This window comes from Drosophila navojoa, chromosome 4 (assembly GCF_054131105.1).
Source record: "Drosophila navojoa isolate 15081-1374.11 chromosome 4, UAZ_NAV_1.0, whole genome shotgun sequence".
NCBI lineage: Eukaryota > Metazoa > Arthropoda > Insecta > Diptera > Drosophilidae > Drosophila > Drosophila navojoa.
The window spans coordinates 21,956,179-21,977,693 of NC_142892.1; the positions used below are offsets into that span (position 1 = coordinate 21,956,179).

At 40.2% G+C, this 21,515-nt stretch overlaps 2 protein-coding genes across 3 annotated transcripts in view; both read left to right on the forward strand.

Moving 5' to 3' along the window:
* Positions 1-21,515, forward strand: part of LOC108652263 (uncharacterized) — an 87,544-nt gene that overhangs the window by 62,446 nt on the left and 3,583 nt on the right. Inside the window, exons 1-2 of one of the 2 annotated variants that reach the window (XM_018102405.3) lie at positions 9,411-10,636; positions 19,419-20,059. In XM_018102405.3, the coding sequence (XP_017957894.1) occupies positions 9,734-10,636; positions 19,419-20,059 (1,544 nt within the window). In that variant the 5' untranslated portion in view covers positions 9,411-9,733. Of the gene's footprint in view, positions 1-9,410; positions 10,637-19,418; positions 20,060-21,515 lie in introns of those variants that run through there. The other variant, XM_018102404.3, reaches the window with a different exon arrangement.
* Positions 3,902-4,781, forward strand: LOC108652268 (mpv17-like protein 2). Its single transcript, XM_018102411.3, has one exon. The coding sequence runs from the start codon at positions 4,054-4,056 to the stop codon at positions 4,705-4,707; it is 654 nt and encodes a 217-aa protein (XP_017957900.1). The 5' UTR covers positions 3,902-4,053; the 3' UTR covers positions 4,708-4,781.

The window sequence follows — 21,515 nt, forward strand, 5'->3', positions numbered from 1 at the left end:
CTCAGGCAGCATGTGGGTCCGACCTCTGCCTGTGGTTTGTTTAGTTAGTTCAGTCAGCGCCGAACGGGCGGCACTGGGCTCTTTGTTTGCCTTAACGAAATTGGTACGAATGGCAACGGCGTTTGCCGTCATGTTGACAATTTGCTCTCCTGCTCATACTATAAACTGACTTATTTGCCTCAACAGTGCAATTTAAATGTAGCAAAAGTTGCTTGACCCCGCCGGCAGCAGTTAAACCAGGCCAACATTAACACGTGTTAATACAAAGCAGCTACCTTTTTTTGTGGGGCGAAAATTACGTTAACTAGGGTGAAAATTTGATGAAAGCAATTTTTGTTCTGTTTAAAAAAAAAAAGATAGAAAATATTTGCAAATGAATTAAATATTAATTTGTGTGGTTTTGCGGAAATTATGGTTGAAGTGAAAAAATGATTGTGCTCAGATTTTAGGAAAACGTAAGCAGAACTTAACATTTACATTTACATTAACATGAAACTGTTAACACTGATCTAGTTGGCATGTTCCAATTGGAAAACAGTCTGATTTTGTAACATATGAATAGAAATACATTTTTAGTTTTTTGGTTACATTAACACAATTTTCTGAGACTCCATGGGTGATTTTTAAAATAATTTTAAATAATAAATTGTGTGTTCTTTTCATGCAGTATTTTTATTTTATTTTTATTGGTTAAATGAAAACATAAATGGCAAATAAAAATATGAAAATGTATTCAAGACATGTTTATACATGAATTCAAAAGAATAAAATTCTGTATTGTAATGTCTTTTGGAGTAGCAAAAATATTCTTCGCAGTACACAGTGAAACTTAAATGAAAGAAAATACATATACATATCTAATGGGTCAGCTGGGCTGCTCCATTGGTCCTCAATGCAGATTCATCGAATTACAACTGCAACATCTGACTAAAACAAATTGTTAAATCGATTGCCCTGGAAAGTGGTGTGGGTGTCTGTTGTGAGTTTGCATAGATTGTGTCATCGTTAGGCTGTGCCAGTGTCCGAATTCTCATTAAAAAGACATCTCAATTTTATTTGCATAAATCGAAGTCAATGCAGATGCGAAGGACAGAGCTCAGATACACTGTCATCGCACAGAATATCATGGCAAATGGATTGCAAAGCAATTAGGAATTGATTTTTAAAATATATCAAGCGCAAAATTTAGTTGTATATGTGTTTCTACACAAGGACACAACATAAATGACTCCAATGACAAACTGTTGGCAGTGACTGTTGGGTCATAGTTGACTTCCCCGGGAGGAAGGATGAGCCGCAGCTGATGGAGCTAGACCAAGGCTCGGACTATGACATTTTTTACGCTGCGCTGCAAGCATATTCAACTTTTGCTTTCATTGAGTAGAATAAAAAATTCAATTAAATCGCACACACACTGACAACATTGAAAGCCAGCGCCAAATATATACAATATTTGGAGCGGAACGCTCCAAATAATAACAAAAGCCAGCAGATAGAGCAAAGAGGGCGCCAACCCCAAGTGTTCAACCAAAAGCTACCCTGTATTTTCTACATAACAGAGAGCAACATTTTGTCGCTGCATATAATACTATAGAAAAGCCTATAAACTCTGCTTTCCAAATGCTATGATATGTAGCCAATAAAATGAGAAGATTTAGCGACTTATCCTAATGGAACAGGAAATCTTAGTGAAGCATGATAAACACAGGATCTGTGCATTCAGTCTACATTCCTATAATTTATAGCAAATAAAATCAGGAGATTTGGTAAATTATCCCATTGGACTAGTCAATCACACATTTCAAATAAGACAAATGCATTTATGCTAATTTTGTTGATTAACAACACTAGCCGGATTCCATTAACAGCAATCGCTCTTCTCCCACATTGCTATGCTATGCTATGCTCTTAACAGAATTATGTTAATAGCATAACTGCATCAGCAGTTCTACTGGTTCTCGGTTCTTAGCGATTCCCGCTCTAACTTTTACTCATCTTCCTAACATCTAATTTATACGAATACGACTAATAATAAAAATAACAATAATTGAGAGAATGCAAAGCTAAGTAACTTCTTTATTTATTAATAAAGTCGAGCATACCTTGATATATTTTTCTAAATATCATACAGTTTGTGTAGGGTATATTTCATTCGTGTTTTGTAAAATAGGAACTGTGCAGCGCGACGCTTTGTGGAAGCTGGCGAGTATCCAGCGTGTTGTCGCTGCAAACTGCAAACTGAACAAAGAAACTTTAACTATTTAAATTCATTGTTTTCGAACAATGTAACATGGCAACACTTAGTTTAAGACACGTATGCAAATATATAGTAAACAGTATATGCAAAGCAGCAACATGCTCCCGAATGCAGGCTGGCTATACCATATAGTATTCTCTAACTGCATATATGTATATCATTAAATATACATGAATGCGTGTTTAATTCATTCAAATTCATCCTCTGTATTTATTTATGATATTTTTATTAATAATTGCAAAATTCAAATAGCGTTCTTAAATGTCTTTGCCACACATAATTGTAAAATATTGGCGGAGAAGCGTGAAAACGTGTTTAATAATTAAAACGAGTGCCTACGACTGGCGCACCTCGCAAATTTGGAAAATAGCGCCAATAGTAATGGAGGAAAATAAATTTATTTGTCGCGTTGCCGGGCTATTGAAATAGATGGACCCTTCGGAGGGTCTGGGGGAAACTGGAGCTCATCTGCGCCACCAAATGCAAATAAAATGCAAAGCCGAATTTACGGCGGCTGCTTTTCAATTGGCGGGTACAAGTATAGAGGGCGTAGTAGGATCTGAGAACGGAACGGAATGCCTGACAGGCGGGTCACGACTGTCTATGTGTGTGTGTGTGTGAATGTGTGAGTGTGGGTACATTTTATGGCGGATTTTCGACAAAATATAAAAATAAAATTGGATTTTAGCGTAAAATGTTGAATGCCGTAAATATTTTTCAATTCAGTGGCTCGGTCCATAGCTCGTGCGGTCGAGCGTACGGGAGCATCCATATGTATGAACGATGATTTCCCCCGGGGGCAAAGGGCTGCGGTTGCGGCGACTGTCAAAAGTATTGGGAATCGTGTGCAAATGATTTGCCGAAATCAACTCAACGACACGCAAAAACAACTTCCTCCCCCCACTCCCCGCACTCAACTAAAGTCAAAAGCTGTGGGGCACCAAGTGGAAGAGGCGCAACATGTGCAAAATGCTGTATTATTCAAAAGCCCACCCATAAGGCTGTGTGCCCCATAACACCCCAGGCGAAACTAATCCATCGCCAATAAAAAAAATAAAAGAAACACAAAACCGTATATACTCCTTTTCCATTGCCATTTTTGTCGCTCGACCGAGCTTTGTTGAATCCTGCTTAAAACTCATTTGCTTTGATGGCGTTAAATTGATTTGCTTGCCTATTTGTTTTTGGAATTGTTGCTGGTTTTTTCTTAGCTAAATGCCGTTAAATCGTGCTTCCTTACCCTTTTTCTTTTAAATTCTCCCATGGTTTCGCATTATCCATAGTTGCCTTAAGGCAAAATAGAAATAAATAGAAATATTACCAAATAAATCTCTTTTTACGTATCAAAACATTTACATATCCTATATATTGAGCTATTGCATTTATTTAGCTCTATATTTATTTGTTCACTTTTGTATTTGATAATGTATTTATATATTTATTCAGTTTTCTATTTATTTATTTCATTATTAGATATTAAAGTATTTTTAGGCTTGCGGCTTTTTTTGTATTTCATAATATATAAATTATATGTTTTTATTTCTTATAAACTCCACTTGAATGCATGCTCATGCCTGCAGTGAGCCACGCCAAAGGTAATTTTTGACAAGCTGGCATACATATATTCAGATCACTTGTAAATTTGCATTTGCAGTCACTGTGTATTGAGACTCAAATGTCAGCATTACAATAGAAACATCAAAATGTCAGTATTGTTAAAAATATTTTTGTTAAATTTAGTTTGTTGATGTCGGCTGAAGGGGCTTTTGCCCACCTCCCTCGCCAACAGAAAACCAATGCGAATCCGGTATAGGAACGTGCAGAGGACACTCAGTCGCTGGCACAGTCATGCTTTCAGTAAGAAATACCTACTGTTCACGAACCTTGGTGTCTCGATCGGTTTAAGTATGCTGGGTGACACATTCGAGCAGTCATACGAGCGATACACTGGCCAGATCCAGGGCTGGGATCGGACGCGTACCCTGCGAATGGGCATCTCTGGCTTCACTGTGGGCATTGTTTGTCATTATTGGTACCAATATCTGGACTACTATTACCCCAAACGGAGCTTCAGTACGGTTGTCCGCAAAATTATTTTAGATCAATGCATTTGTTCGCCATTCTACATCAGCATTTTCTTTCTAACCATGGGCTTATTGGAGGACAAATCCTGGGAGGAGGTGATGGAGGAGATTCATGACAAGGCTTGGACACTCTACAAAGCCGAGTGGACCGTGTGGCCGATCGCCCAGATGATTAACTTTTTTTTCGTAGCACCAAAATATCGAGTTTTATATGACAATAGCGTTAGCTTGGGCTATGACGTGTTCACTTCCAGAGTAAAGTACGCAAAAAAGCCAGAGCCGCCGAAGAAAGTTTCCGGTGCCAGAGCATTGGATTTATACAACGTGTACAGCAATCAGAATAGCCCAAGACCAAATACAACATAAAACTTCTAGATACTCACACTTTCGCGCACATCGAATACCAAAGCAAAAATGAAAATTAATTACGAAAATATTTCGCACACCGATTCGCAACAACTCTTGCGATTTCCAAACTCTATACACAAATATTAAAATAATAAAAATAATTTAACAAAATAACAAAATAAAAATTGCAGATATGCGTAGTCTACATATTGATTCCTGTAGTCGTTTGGGAGCAGGACGTCTTAAGTGTCCTCCCATCCTCCTATCCGCAGGCTGGATTCTATTGATTGTGCAATCTAAAAGATGTCAAAGTTTAGAACTTTTAAAAACATTTCTACTGTAGGCGCGCTAAATTAAAAAATATATTATTTATTTCGAAGGCTTTGAGCTAAAATATTCCAACTTTTTTTAATTTTGTTTTTTTTAATAAATGCATATATAAAAGCTGAAAATGAATAAACTGAATCGAACAGTGTTAGTCAAGCCAATAGCTGGGAGTTCAAACAGAAGATGACCCATTAAACCAAGTCACTAATATGAATTAAAAATGTGTCAAAGTGCAAAACAAAATTCAGCTTGGCTTGGCAATCATTTATAGTATTTATTCGTGATCAAAGTGAAGGGCAATAGCCATTTATTCGTATTTACTTTCTACTTTTGATCAATTTATGCTTTTCATGCCCCATGAGTATTATACAATATATTGTAGCTGGACTCTCGAACTAGCTGTTCATTATTTCATTCTTGGATGGCTCAAAGCCTCAGTCTAGCCACATAATGCGAGAGGCTAAAGCGACTTTTGTGTCGTCAATGTGGAGCAGGCGTTTAAGCACATGGCGTTACGGTGTGACGGCTGTTAAAGACCAGATAGGATGAATGCCATCGAACACTTGAGAGATAGCACTTGAGCCGTGTGCTCTTGACGAGGAATTGTGTCAAGCAGACAAAACAAAACCAAAAAAGCAACAACAACGAACAGCACAAAACAGAACAAGACAAAATAAAATAGAAGCCAAAACATGACAGCCGCATACAAAATGTAAAAACATCAAGTGACGAAATTGATGTCAAGACGAGAAGAGATGAGTGGGGCGTGCGAGAGGTACATGGATAGACTCTGGGCATCCGCAGTGCTGGAGGTTTTCAGGGCTAGCGCGAGTTCACACCCTTACACACACACACACACACACACAACCACACTCATATACACACACGTCGCCTAATCCAATTTAAATCTCTTAACATGATTTGCCGCTTTCTTTTCATTTTGCTGGATTTTATGCCATTATCCTTTCGGGCTGCCCTGGCAACCGAATTGCCAAGCAAAACACGAGGCGTCGCTGTCATCGCTAGCGCCATCGCCATTGCCATCGTCCGGCTGGCAAGTTGACTTCCTGTCCTGTGCTGCTTGTCTGCCTTTTATCTGCCTTGAGCAAGAAGGACGCGCGCAAGGACATCCGTGGAGTATGCCCAAAAGGGTTCATTTATTTGGTTTAGTTGTCGCTCCGCTTGCCTTACCGACTCTATCTGTATTTTGTGATTTAATTTAAAAGCTCAGCAGGCGTGTGGACAGACACACAGACGCACGGACGGACGTACGGGTAAAGTTTTTTGAGGCAAAGCTCAGCCGTGTTAGGTCCGGAACGTGTGTGCGGTTTAGGTCCTGCATGCGTCTGTCTGTCCTGACTGAGTCTCTCTGCTTGTGTGAGTGTGGGTGTGTGGTTAATGTGTCTTAAATGAGAAAACGTGTCCGTGGTTTTTCTCACCTTTTAATGCATTTAAATCAGCCACAGCGCCATTAGGTTCAGCTGCTGCCGAGAGACAATGTCATATAGATAATTTAAGAGCCAATGAGCTGAGCCAACCGCAGTATCTAAAGGGTCATCAAATACCCAAGGGGTTCACCACAATTGTGTTCAATTATACTTGATGTCTCTATAGTTTGCAAACAGCACAGTTATAGCGTTAATAGTATATATTTATTGATTATCCATCTGAGCATAGACCAGAATATCTTGTAAGCTGCCTTTGCTTATTATCCGAGCTGTCAATTTGTTGGGGAATCCATCACAGTTTGCAGTTGGCATTGTAATTGACACCTGCAGCTATCAATGAGATATTTCAGCACTTTTCTTCTCTCACCCCAGCTCTCAGCTATTGTTGCATTCGTAATTCAGTGAGTCAGTGACAAAGCAAGTGAATCATTGAACTATTGAACTGTTTTTCTTTGCTTGTGGCTTTGCTGCTCGTCACAAAGGACTTAAAGGACAGCTGCTTAGCTAATGGCTGGCACATTATTCGTGAAACTATTTATTAATTAGTCAGGATTAGAGGGTTTTTAAGAATCTGAACTATTTATCTTGTTGACATAGCCTTAGACTTGACGGATAAATAATTTATCAAATGGACTGCTTACTCTAGCTCTTAAGCAACAGCGGGAAATGATTAAGTATCTATTCACAATTGTTGCTATTCTCGGAATAGAAAATGCATAAATAAAATCTAAATAATTTAGTTAGTTGAGTATAGTTTACGCATAGCTGGAAGAACGTTTCTTAATATATTATCTTTAATCGAATCGCCTACCGTCAATATTTACTCGGTTGCGTTGGCGTTCACCCAACTCTAAGATATTATGCCAGCGGCATTGTCTGATAGACCATGTCGAAAGCAAAATGTAATCGAGCATGTTTGTCGTTGTGGAATAATTTATTTTGGCCTGGCGTTCTTTTGACAGCTGAAATTTTTCAGTCAAACGCTTCCACTTGATGCCGTCCAGTCTGCAGCACTCAAATTGTACGCGCTGGCCGCTTTTTACTGTTTGGGTGGCTAACCAGCCGTTAAATGATCGTACAGTAAAATGTTTCCGAAAATGTATAATATCGTGCTGCAACACTGTAGTTGGTACTCCTAACTCGGGAGTCTCAAGTGGTCCAACTTGGCAAATGATTCAAAACTTTTAATTGAAAACTTTTAGCCGGAAAATTGAATGTGCATTAAAGTGCGCATCAAGTGAAGTCACCAATCACATTAAATTACAGCAAACAAGTCTCTCGCATTGCTCCAAAGGACGTTTCGCCCATTTAAGCAAAATACCTACCTTCAATATTGTGTTGCCGCCTCTGGGAGATGAAAAGCACTAAAACCGCCAGCAGTAATGCCAAAAACAGTAGCAACAACAACAGCAGCGGGGGCGAACAATCGAAATGAGAGCAACAAATTTTAACGAGCACCACAAAACCCCAACACGCCGATTTTTAAGCCGCTTCCCGCGCCCAGACAGCGTCTGCTTCGCGCTTTTGTAATTACAAAAAGTCGAGCTGGGCTACCCCTGGCGATGGATGAGCCCAAAGCAGAACGGCAGAGCGAGCAGGTGGAGGAGGCACGCATACAACGAACGATTCAACGGGCCGGTTAACCAGGATAATACTATGAAACAAATGTAAACGAGGCGCAGGAGACGGCGCAGGAGACGGCGCAGGAGAAGGCGCAGGAGAAGGCGCAGGAGGCAGAGGCCTACTGACGACGACGACGTTGGCGCTGCCAGCTGTAACAGTAATATAAAAAGTGAACAACAACGAAAAAACAAAGCGATTCAGCCTCAAATCTGCAAAAGACATTTCCAACTGTGCTTTTTACGTTCTTCTCACAAATGAAGCGAACGCCGCGGCGCACCGCGAGCACAGCTTCTCCCACTTTACTGCAGACCCAAAAATGGTCCCGAGCAAACAGATAAAATAACTTTTGGAAAAAAAAATGTTAGCTAAAATAGTTTGAAACACTGGGCTGCTCGCTTGTCTAATAGAACTGATAACAATTATAGTTTGTGAGTTGACTGGAATGAAGTAAAAACTCTTTTTTTAAATAACGTAATGGATTCGGGGCCACGAAATATGAATAGGTATTATTACAGAACGGATGAACATAACAATAAGGTAAAATTTGAAAAAAGGCTACACTTATTATATACATTAGGATATATACATGTAGGATGTAGGATATGGGATTTACTTATCGATGATTCAAAAGTTTGATTCAAACTGTAAGCAAAAGACACATCAAATATTTAAGCCATTCATTGTTAGAAAAATAAGCAAAACTTAAATATTTTACATTAAGCCTTTAAAAATAAATATTTCAAACACTAATTCGATGAATAAAAGCTAAAAGGCATGAGGCTGCGCACTTAATTAAAGCACCATTAGTGCAATTATTTTTGTCTCCCATCGACTTTTGCAATTAGAAGCCATTCAGCTGGCCATCGATTGGGTGGGCGCAGCTAGGCCAACAGTTGGTTTTGCAGCTGGCCGCAGCAAGTGCAGCTGCTACGGCCACTGTCTGTGGCATTCCCTTGATGCGAATTTCGCGACGCGGCAAATAAAATCTAGCATTCAGGTCTGGTAGCTTCAGCTCGAAGTATTTTGATTTCCCTCGCCGCGGCAAAAAAAGGAGGCAAAAAAACCAACTGCGCACCATAGCGGAACGGGAGTTTCGCTACCTACAATGTGCCCGCAAATCAGAACCAAAACAAAACGCCAAGTGACGAAGACAACGGCGACGGCGAAGTCGAGGGCGACGGCGAGGACAACAGAGAGTGAGAGAGAGAGGGAGCGAAAGCGAGTGTGAGGGCGACAAGTGTTCAGTGCTCGCCTGGCGTGACCGACGCATGCGCGATGGCTGCACAAAATGGCGACGGCGAATTCAAAATACTGAGAGCTGTCGAAGAGCTTCAGTTTTAGTTGCTGCAGGACTGTCGCGAGATAAAGTTGGGCCGAGCGCACGAGCGAAGACGCCATGTGAGCATCGTCTTGAAGGTACGCGCGCGAAATCATTTTGAATCCGCACCCCCGCATCTTGTGTAGAGACTGACTGCGTCGTCGTCGGCGGCGTTGCTAGTGTATACATACATATGGACATGTGCGTGTTTCTGTCTGTGCTCGTCGTCTAGGTGAAAATTCAGTGAAAGTCGGAGAGGGCATCAAAGTCAAGTGGAAGTCGCTACGCTCCAAATACATACCGGCTGCCACGCCCACAACAAGTAGCGATGGAGCACCTGCGTCCACTTAGCTATGAGGAGATGTGCCAAATGGAGCTGCTGCAGCCGTGCGGCGCCAACACACAGCCGGCAACGGCAGCGGCGCCAACAATGTTGCCCATAATGGTCATACCGACAGCGCTGCTGGCGCCCGGAGCAGGAGGAGCCGGTGCATCTCAGCCGCAGGGCGGCGTCGAGCATTATTATCAGTTGCAGCCCACCCACATTATCGCCGCTGGCGTGGAGGGGGCAGCGGCAACAGGGGGCAGCGCCGGAGCTGGCGGCGAATTGGCGCTCTTACAAGGCGGCAGCGAACAGTATCCACACAGCATCCAGCTGCAACAGCATCCACACTCGCACTCACAGCCTGTTAACATTCTCTGCACGGGCACGCTGAGCCGCACACCGCCAACGTCGACTGCGGCGTCGGGTCTAGCTGCGGCGTCGGCGGCGACGCTGCCGCGCAGCTTTCAGCCGGCCGCCTTTGTGACGGATGCGGAGAGCGACTTTGAGGGCAGCGAGTGTGGCGCGGGCAGCGGCACCACAACCTGCATGCCACACTTTCGCTTCGGCGGCTGCGGTCTACAGTCAGCGGCGTCCCACCACCAGCAGCAGCAGCAGCCGCACCAGGATGCTGTTGTCGGCTGTGGTTCACTTTCGTACATGATGGGAACTCTGGCAGCCGGCGGCGCAATGCACGCTGGCCGATTTGCAGGCACCCTGGGCCGTAGCCGGCGGCCCGAGGGACACACCAAGCGCGTCTCCTTCAAAGGAGACAATCTGCCGCCCTCGCCTCCGCCGCCGCCGCCCGCCGTCGAGCTGGACAACAACGGGCTACCCATGCCGCTGCCTGTGCCGGGCGGCGTAGGCGGCGGATCCTACATGCATTTCGACAACTACATGGATTACCAGGTGCGTCTCCCCACATCTCCGACCCCTTTTATCTGCCACTGACAGCCGTCGAGCCACCTCTCTAATTGGCATTCATGAGCCGTTTGTTTGGCCGTTGCGTTGGGTGCGCATTTACGATTATTGACGCGCGTTTGATTCGTGCCACGATTTAAATCAGCGCCGCAACAATGTGCCAGCCCCTTGAACGGAGGCATATAAAACACTTTATATGTTTATGCGTCAATGCGGATTTGGGCACTTAAGACATATCTCCCGCGATTCGCTTAAACGACATCTTTAAAGGAAGCATTGTAGTCGATGCCTCCTACCTCATTTTGTTTTACGTGGGAAGGTGCTAGTCAAGATGAACGAACACAGATATGTATATATAGCAGTCTTTTAATTCATATTATAGATACATATACATATACATTCCATCTGTGCGATTCGACATAAAATTCTAGTTTTGATTCTATTTGGTACTCGTGGAAATCATTTGAACTTAGCTGCTGAAACACCGTTTTAATTCATTTACTTTGGAACAAAAATGCAGCTGCCGATTTAATTCAACATGAAATGATAGTCTAACTCTTAAGCTGAGCATTGAGCCTAATTTAAAATATTCATATATTTTTTTTTATATTTTATTTTTTTTTATAGTATTGTATTTGATTTTATATGTGTATTCATATAATAGTTTTAATCAATTAATATTTATTTTTAGACATATTTATTTAACTTAATTATTTTATTGATGTAGATAATTCTCTTGTAGTCTTTCAATTGCTCGATTACCAAAAACTGCTTGACAAAACAAATATTTATTTTTATGTTCTTTTGGATATTCATCATGCTCCCGAAATGCACTCAAACTGCCATAACAAATGGTATTTGTATATTCATTTATATCTTTTGTTTTCATTTACTTTTTAAATTTTTATATTTTCTTATATATTTATTTTTATGTATATATTTATTTTTATTTTTATATTTTTGTATATTTATTTGATCTGTACACTTATGTAAAACTGCTGACCAATATAGCACCCAAATCGAACCAAAATTCCATTTGAAATGCAGTCTTACAGTTGCTCGACTCCCGAAAGCTCTTTTAACATGACAAATGTCCGCAAATCAGAAAACATTTGCGTGGACACATTGTGTAGGGATCTGATAAACGATTATCTGCATGTAACTCAATTTGTTTGGCGTTTGCATCTTAAATTCTCGTAAGCATGTCATGTGTGCCATCCTGCACAAAGCTGCTGCCTTGCTTCGGTTCAGCACCAGCACCAGCAACAACAACAACAACAACAACAACAACAGCAGCAGCAGTGGACATCCAACTGAATGAAGAGAAAATCTGTAAAGTATACAAATGAATCGCTTTGGCAAGGCGACGGCAAATTGTCCTCGCTGGCCATTATTCACGCCGCGACGTTGGCTGTCATCTATGACCATTCGGGCCATTTGTTCACATTTGCATAATAAATTAAATGTTGCAAGTGTCGTTCAGTCGCAAGTCGCAAGTCGCAAGTAGCAAGTCGCCAGTCCAGTGCCTGCTCTTCTCTGCTCTGCTCTGCAGCCCGACAACATTTATCCGCTTTCCTTTCGCCTGCACTTGCAGCACTTCCAGCGCTTGTTTGACTGCCGGAACCTGCGTTTTATGCGTTCTGCCAAAGCCATAAATATAGTCATTATTGCCACGCTTGCAGCTAGTCCGTTCCGTCGACCTGTCCTGCCTGGCCTGCCTGTTCGTTCCGTACTGTTCCGTTCCGCAATTCAAGGAGCTTTCCTTTTCGCTGCTCGCTGCTTTTACCGCTTCAATGATTTTCATCAAAAGTTTTCCTCCGTGGCTCATTTTTTGCAATTGCCATAGTTTCTTGCATGGGGGAAATATCATCATTTATGTCTGTATGTGTGTATGTATATACAGTTGATGTAATATAAAAATATATTCTCCATATATATAAACATATAAATAGGAACTTATATCTGTACATATTTGCAAATAAAGTTATCAATATTTACGCTTTTCTTTAAAAAAAAAAATGGTTACTTTTACAAAGAAAAAGTAAAGTTCATAGAATATTATATTTATTACCTATCAAACTTACTTCATAGTCTTATTCCACAGTAAAGAAATATATAGATATTAAATTTGGTATAGTCTAGCTATACTTCAGATATCATTTAAAAAAAGATTAAAATAAAACTAACTTCTAATTATAATTATATTGTGTATGGCCATATATGTATATGTATATGTAGATCTGAGGTATATCAACTTCGTGTGCTTGAATTCCCTTTAAAGCATGCTTGGATACTTAGTTTTCCCATGTGGCAAAGAAAAGTCGTTTGCTAGCTTATTTTGAAATGGAAAAGAGTGCAAGAGCCATCTGTGAAAGCAAAGCCCACCCACTTCACTTCGGGCTGGCTGACTGAATGCCAGGCGTAATCCTGATTGACTACACTTCTCAGTTTTCTGAATTGTGTATGGCTTGGGATGCGGTCCATTTAAGTGTTTACACTGCAAATTCGCTGTGCTGCCCAACAATTTGGAGTGGCAAGCGTCAATCTGCAGCGTTCGATTTGCCAAACGGCTGCTTTGGATCCAATTCAATTTACTTTCGGTTATGCACATTTACTGGGTAAATGGAATTTTAGAATTGGGTTTGAGCTCTCCCGACCGCTCCTTGATTGATGGCTGCGTGCGTGTGTGTGTGCCAGCAGAACAAAGCTGTCGAGATTGACTAGCATATTCTAGCTTTATTTCTCCCCATCAATGTTCAAGTCAGCTCACGCTAAGCTATGCTTTGTTCGAAGCGAGGCGAAAGCTGTTGCCAATTCCACTTACAATGGGGTCCAACATGATGGAGTACTATATAATCATGGGCCATTATCAGCGGCAGCTCAGCTGCAACTACGTGCGATACGCTTTGTGACTTGTGCACTATAAAGAAAATGAAACCCCATCACAACATGCAACATGCATCGTGCAACATGCAACGCCAAACTGCAAATAAGGCGATCAACAGACGGGTGAAATATAAATTGAGACATTCACTTGGCTAAATGAAGTCGTTCATTTAGCAACTTGTTAAATTGTCCGAGCTATAAATAAAGCGTCTGCGCTGAGTTTAATTTCGTGGGTCCTAATAAGCATTCCGACTATGTCCGAGCGAAAAACACAGAGCACACAAGTTTAGCCAACTTTGGCATTTAATCGAGACTCTACTCACATACTTGTGTGTTTGTTGGTTTGTGTGGGTGTGCAGAGCTGAGCCGTACAAAGAAAGGCGATTAAAAACTTTCAATTGTTTAATGAACACTTAAAGAGGTGCAATTCCTTAACTACCAATACAAACAGCAGACTAAGCGCACACTCACAGCCACAGCCACAGCCACAGTCAAACAGACATCGAGTTGGCCAGGGAGGACGGCTGGGCTGTGCAGGGCAGGGTCTAGACAATCGCCGGTCATCGCCCAGATAACTCAGAGCCAAATAGAGAGAGAGACGCAAACGTACAAACAGACAAACTCTGAGGCAAACAAAACACCAAGTCCCAACACAGCAATGGCCTCCACTGGAAGCAGCTGCTTCTTTTCCTCCTCCTGCTGTCCACTTGAGGCTGGGGACTGGGGACCAGAACGGCATGGCAAACATAATACAACAACAACATTGCGGCAGAGGGTGTACAACCGAGAAATAGCAAAATACGGAAAAAAAAGTAGGGAAAACATTGCGGACGGGGTGTAGGGGTGATGTCCTTATTGCTGCTGATGTCCATCAGCGTGAAAAGCCCCAACGACATTTGAAAAACTAAAAACTTGCCGACGTTGACATGAACCGCAACCGGCAAAACAGCAATGGCAATGGACAATGTTCACAACTCCAACAACATCACCCGCCTCCCATCTCCCACCTCCCGGGCGCCACAGGGCTCCATGGATATCGTAATAGTCAGGCGTCAAAGAATAGACCACAACGGAGGGAAATCACCAAAGTTTTAAACAAATCAGGTTTCTCGCATTTATCAGAATCATTTTTCAAAAACTGTTTCCTTCCGTTGTATTAACTTTGTAATATTTTCAGTCTATCTTGCGTTTGAGTTGATTTCACTCATAATATATGTATATTCTATATAGTAAGAGAAGAACACATAATAATCAGCTAAATCCTCTCCTTTAGTCTTTCTGTAGTCTTAGCTGACTTAAAGTTAATTCTAGGCGTTGTATTAAATATACGCAGCTATAAAGTTCAATGAAAGACTATTTTTAATGAAATTGTGAAACGATACTTATAAATACAATTTTTCATGAATCCTTGTATAAATTAAGTATCTCATCCATTTCTAAGCAGGGGAGCCCTTTGACTTATTTTAGATTTGGTTATTAGTTCAAAACTTGTGCTGTTCATTAGAATAAATGTAGTAAGTTTGCTTTTTATTAAGTACAAGACAGAATTTAGGAAAGAAAAAATAAAAGACTAAACTAAAAATTCAGTTTGTCAGCTCATCTACTGACAGCTGCAATTTTACTTTTTAAGGGCGATTTTAATGACATATTTTAGTAGTCTAATCAAGCTGTTTTCAAAATATTCGCATTCTGAATACTATGCGTCCCCTAGGACGAGGTATGTAGCCATACAGTCCGGTTGACAGGGCGTACGGAATTGTTTTCTGAAAAGAAGTGCATCTAAAACAAACCCCGAAAGAAAATACAGCGGGAAACTAAAAAGCTTTCCGCTCTGCTTCATTATTATTATTTTTTGTTCTTTGCTGTACTTGTTACAGCTGCCATTTGTTGTTGTCCTTGTTCCTATTCCTGTTTCGCTGCTCCGGTTCTGATGCTCCCCTTTTCCTAGCCATCTTTTGTGGCATGTGACTACCGCCTGTCGCTCAGCTCTGTTGATTATACACGCTCACGCAATGAAACGAGTATATCACCATGGCCTATCCATGTTTTCGTAAGACCAACTATTTTGCATCTTGAAACATATTAGAATATATGTATATGTATATTAAGTATCCTCATTATATTTTATATGACACAGCTAACCAATTAAAATTTAAACTAAATAATGTTGACAATATATGTATGTATATGTATGTGTATATCTATATACTCCTCTAGGGGGTTAAGTTACCATCTACGCCTACATGAGATACACCAAAATATTATACATATAATTCTTTATAGTCGTGGTACATCATATATGTATATAGGTTTGCTTCATAAAATATATATATATATATATATATATATATATATATATATATATATATATATATATATATATATATATATATATATATATATATATATATATATATATATATATATATATATATATATATATATATATTCATATGCATTTAAGTTATGCAATACTTCGAGCAAGTATTACATAGTCGGTCGCTCCAGACTCGAAAATTCTTTTACGTTTTTCGCACAGTTATGCTGAAATTGCGTATTTCAGTTATGTACATTTCGAATGACAGTGGGAGTTTTGCGGCCCTTTAGCATTATTCAAAATGTGATAGTTGAATGCTCATTGAGAGATGCTGTGGTACACAAATTATCATTTGCATAAAACATATTTTGTGGTAGCTAAGTGTAGACGCTCACCGATTAATCAGTCCCATTTTGAGCTAAAGAAAAAGTGAAGCAAATTGAAGATTTCTGTGACGATTTTCATTCAGCGAAAAATAAAATTTTTCATAGCTCGTACATTTATATATTTCCCACAATTAACTTTGCAATGGTGCCACAGCTTCAAAAATAATAAAATAAAATTAATTCCAATCGCCAATCGTTAAACATTTAACTTGTGGCAATGCAATCTTTCGCATCTGCTCAAATTCATTTTCATTTTGAAATTAGTTCGGGCTCTGGCAAAGTAAGCTCTGTTCACTGGTCGATGAGGGCCTCTATCATTGCCCAAGTTTCAGGTGAAACTTCCCTGTCGATGTCAATAGCTCTGATTATATTCAAAAGATCTCCATTGATTTGTGGAAGGTCCAGAGTTTCGTTAGTTTCATCGCCAGACTCCATGTCCGTGTCCACATCCCATTGTGGTCGTTGAGCAATGGGTATATCGGAGCAGTCATCTGAGTCTTCTAGATTGCCGCGGTCCTTCAGCATGTTGATTTCATATGAATGTCGCAGATGAAACTTTTTTCTGTGAATTAATGGATGAACACGTAATTTTGTTTACTCTATTCAGCTTGCTAAGTTTTACTAAACTTTTCCACTCATTGGCATGGAGCCTGTTTGTGTTTATTGTTTCATTGAATTTGAAAACAGACTTTTTGAAGAGCTTGGCTAAAAGTACTCCAAGTTCCAATTGAACTAATTATAAATTACTATAAGCTCGACAGAGCTCAGCCACAGCCACAGCAAAGTTCAGCCAAACTGTCGAACATGCCCCAAATACTGGCACCTGCTGTGGTGCCTCTGCCTGCCTCTGCCCGCACATTTTTAAACAACGTTAACACCTCCACCTCGCAGGGGTATTCAGTGCGAAATGTGGCTAAAGCTGCTTTCCGGTTAACGGACGATTTCCCTCCGCTCTGCCTCCATTCTCACAGTGCCAGATGAAAATTCGTGGCTGCGCCGACAACGGAAAACTTTTGGATTGGCAGAGGGAATGAAATTCAGCTGGGAAAATAAGGCAACCGTTTCATACTGACTGCGCATTACACGCCCACACCTTTATGAGATATCAAGAAGATATAATCTTTAACTATACGATTTTATCTGGATCGCTAAACGCATATGAAAAACGTAATCAATTCTCTATTGCTTTGGTAATCGAAAATTGTTGAGCACTAATAGACTCTTTTCAAACTGTTGAACGCGTATGATGATGATGCACCCTTATAACAGAAAAGAATGCTAACCCAATTGTAGTATCAAATACCCTGTAGCCGTGTCAAATATGCTAATTAAGAATAATATACATAAGGAATTCCCTTGCTCATCTAAGTCTTTTATGTTTCCCGTTTTAATAATAAACAAAAAGAAACTACGAAAAAAAAAAAACCGAGCAAGCTCTTGAGTTTCATTTTAATGAGAGGAATGAAAAATACAGAGTATGCAGCGCATCGCTGCAATGTGAAGCACGAAAAATATTTGCATTTTTATTAAAAACTGAGATAATTTTGCCTTCTTTTGGCGTAACTTGAGCAAGGCTCATTTCATTGCTACCCTGTCTTCGATAAATATCGATAAAGTCATTAAACAGTTCATTAACTGTATGAACTTTGACTTGAAATTTAAATTACCCAATATTTAGCGAATATATATAATAAATGTTTATATATTTTTATGTTTATTTAACTTGAGCAATCCGTTCCGCAAATAGAATAGATAAGTATAGGGTGTCCGGCCGTTGGCCGAGAACTGGATGCAAGAATTTCCTTCTTGTTATTACTTTCATTGCAACGTCGAAAGTTTCGGCAGAATTAATAAAAGTTAATTTCGCCGTCGGATGCAGGCGCAACTCATAATTAAAAATAGTTTCAAATGTATCGGGCGTTCGGCTGGGCGTGCCAAACATTTATATTTTTATTAATTAAATTTTCTACTGACCAATAAAAAAACATGTTCGCTCACTTTCAACATTTTTAAATACCCTGCATACATTAATCATGAGCAGAGCAGAGAATTCCTACGTAAATCCAGACCAATGAACGCAGAGCAGTTCAAGTGAGCGAAACGAGGTTAACGAGGTCAGAGATTAAAAAAAGGATTTTATTGTGCGATTTCAGTTAGCTGAATATAATAAACAATGTATTTGAATGTTCATGAATGTTAATATTTAGCGGTTAGCTGAGGAATGGAATAAATTAAGAAACTAAATAAGCCACCAAAACCAAAGTTTATCTGAAAATAGAGCTGCGAGAGATATATTGCAAATCTAAATAAAAAACTGTAAAATTCCTTTGAATAAGAATTGTTCAGATGCTTGGCTGCCCCCAGGTGCAACTGATTATGCGCAGATGCAAATGGAAAAGCGATTTCAAAAATGAATAAAAGATAGCCACAGAAACAGCATATCGAGAAAAAAAAAACACTTTGCGCGCTCAATATGGTTAATGCGACATTAATGCAGAGTTAAATAAATATGTAGGGATTACGTAAATTCATTTAATTACAGAAAAAAGGATATGCGATTCAATCACGCATATCATGGTGGTAAATAATCCCTATATCATTTTGTTATTTCTGTATATCGAAGATAATTACAATGATTATGGGAGTTGAGTCTGTTCCTCATAATTCCTTTAGGTTGACATTATAATCAAAGCAGCGACAGCTTGGGCTAACAAAGTTGAGCCCCAAAGGGCTGATTGAATAAATTAATGCGAGTCACATATGGATTATTGCCGAGACTTAATGATGTTAGAGTTGCGATTCGCCCAACAACAGGCGGCGCCCAGCTGTATCAGATTGACTGCTTTGGGTGCATTGATTTTGATTTGGTCACTTGATTCATTAAAAAGTTTCAGATTGAGCCTTGTTGATGTTCCATGGCAGCTATGAATATTGCATAAAGTTCAAAGTTCGCAACAGTTTTAATTAGAACGTAAAATCAACGAGGAGACTTTGACGTACTTTTAATGAAGCAAGTTCGGAGCAGATGCTTGGCGGGCGACAGATGGGGCAGACGAGGAGACGAGGAGTGTGGGCGGGGCGAGGCAGCGCCTTTTGCTGCCAGGTAGTAGTAGTAGTAGGTCCAATAAATAAGAGCAGTCGAATAACTCACGACCCTTTTGCCTATTCGCTTTTATTGCAGACAACCGGGTTTGGCGGCCTGCCAGACGTGACGGAGCACTCGAACATACGGCGCACGCTCTCGCGCCAGAACTCGATCTCCAACAGCGATTCCGGCGGCGAAATTGCCAGCATCCAGAAATCGAAGGTCTACGGCAGCGCGATGACAGGCGGAGTAGTTGTTGGCAGCGATATCGCTGGGATCGCCCTCGACAGCAAATCGCCCACCTCCCTGGCAGCGGAAGCAGCTGCAGCCGCCGGCTCCTCCTCGAAGGCGAAGGCGAAGAGTGCCCGTAAGACAAGGAACGGCTCCGCGGCAGCCCACAAGTCGCGTCGCGGCTCCTGGATGGTGGCTCTGACTCTCGTGAGCGCCATCTGTCTGCTGGCCATAGCCGCCACCTTGGCCTACCAGCACTTTTTCATGTCGCCCAGCCGCAACTCTCACGCCCAACGGCTGCGCATCGTTAGGCGCATCCTGCGGGAGGTGCCCCTAGTCGACGGGCACAACAACTTTGCCTGGAACGTGCGCAAGTATGCGCACAGCAGTCTGGAGCTGGTTCACCTCAGTCACGACCTTGATCACAAGTCGATGTGGGTGCGGCCCGCCTGGGCCCAAACGGACATGGAACGGCTCAAGCAGGGACTAGTCGGCGTGCAAGTTTGGTAAGTGTTTATGTTAAATATAATATATATTAATAAAATATAGAGGGGCTTTTTCAGCTTATTTAATATATATATTATTATTAGTTAATTAATTCATTTAAGTATGAATTATGTGCGTTGGACCCAGTAAACAATATTAAACTTAATATTGTAATTTAAGAACGGTCATGAATCGAATTTATTAATTTTGTAGTAGATTTATATTCATAATTAGTCGTTGCATTCTCTTTCTAGTCTTCGGTAAGATCGATCATGGATTAATCATTAAGCAAAACTTTCTTTAGATTAGTACAGATGTCCGTGCATCGATAGCTTAACGTAATAAATAAATAGGCTATATACATATACATATATTAGTAATTATTTAGTAATAGAGAACACCATTATCAATGTCGCATGCGTTTAGTACAAGCTTTATGTAATCACAATGAATTATCGTTTAAATACTGCAGCTATGCGTGCATTGACAGCTTTGAAAGGTTTAAATTGATTATATATTATGATGATACGACATGCATATATGTATGCAATAGCACACAGCAGGACAGCCAACATTACATGCTCGCATTTAGAACCGATTGAGCACAACGAACTAATTGAACTACAGTAGAAACAACAGTTTAACAACCAAGCTTATAGCGTCCGTACGGTTATTACAATGCAAATTATAGTCACCCGAATAACTTAAATGAGTAAACTTATATGATAATGGGTCTTCCTGGCGGTCCCTTGAGTTTTGTTATAAGCGGATTCTACTGTACTTGAAAATACGATCAATAATGCAAACATAAAACTTCCTAAATTAGCTTCATATTTCATATTAAATAGGTCTAAATATTCAGAGAATATTTTTGCGTTCTATAGATTACTGTGCAAAGACACTTTACATATATGAAACATACATATATTCTATTTGTATTCCATTTATGTTTTTTACTAAGTTCTATTTGTACTATTTGTACTAAATTCTGAATAGCAGATAAAAATATCATTTAAAATGAACATAGGACAATTTAGTGTAAATTCTATAAATATTTAGACTATAATCGTAAAATATATACATACATAATATAATCTCAACTACGCAATTAGCTCTAAGATATGCTAATTAAATTCAATTATATGTTCTAGAAGAGAGCAAAAATATGTCTTTCTTATATATAGCACGAGAAAATATATTTAGGAAAAATATGATAACAATCATCCTTCCGTCAATTAAAGTCTGCCTTCCCTCTGCTTTCAACTTTTCAGGAGTGTTCATTACTCTAGTAATCCATTGCTCTTCTCTTTGTAGTTTCGTATTTTTTGTACCTTTAAAATCATTGTATCCCTACTGCGGGTCAGGCATTCGAGCGAAAGAGAATCTCGGTTGCTTTACGATGTTTTAACGGAGTACCCTCCGATGATAGCAAACATTCTGGCATGTTTGACATCCACCCATAACAATTACCTACCC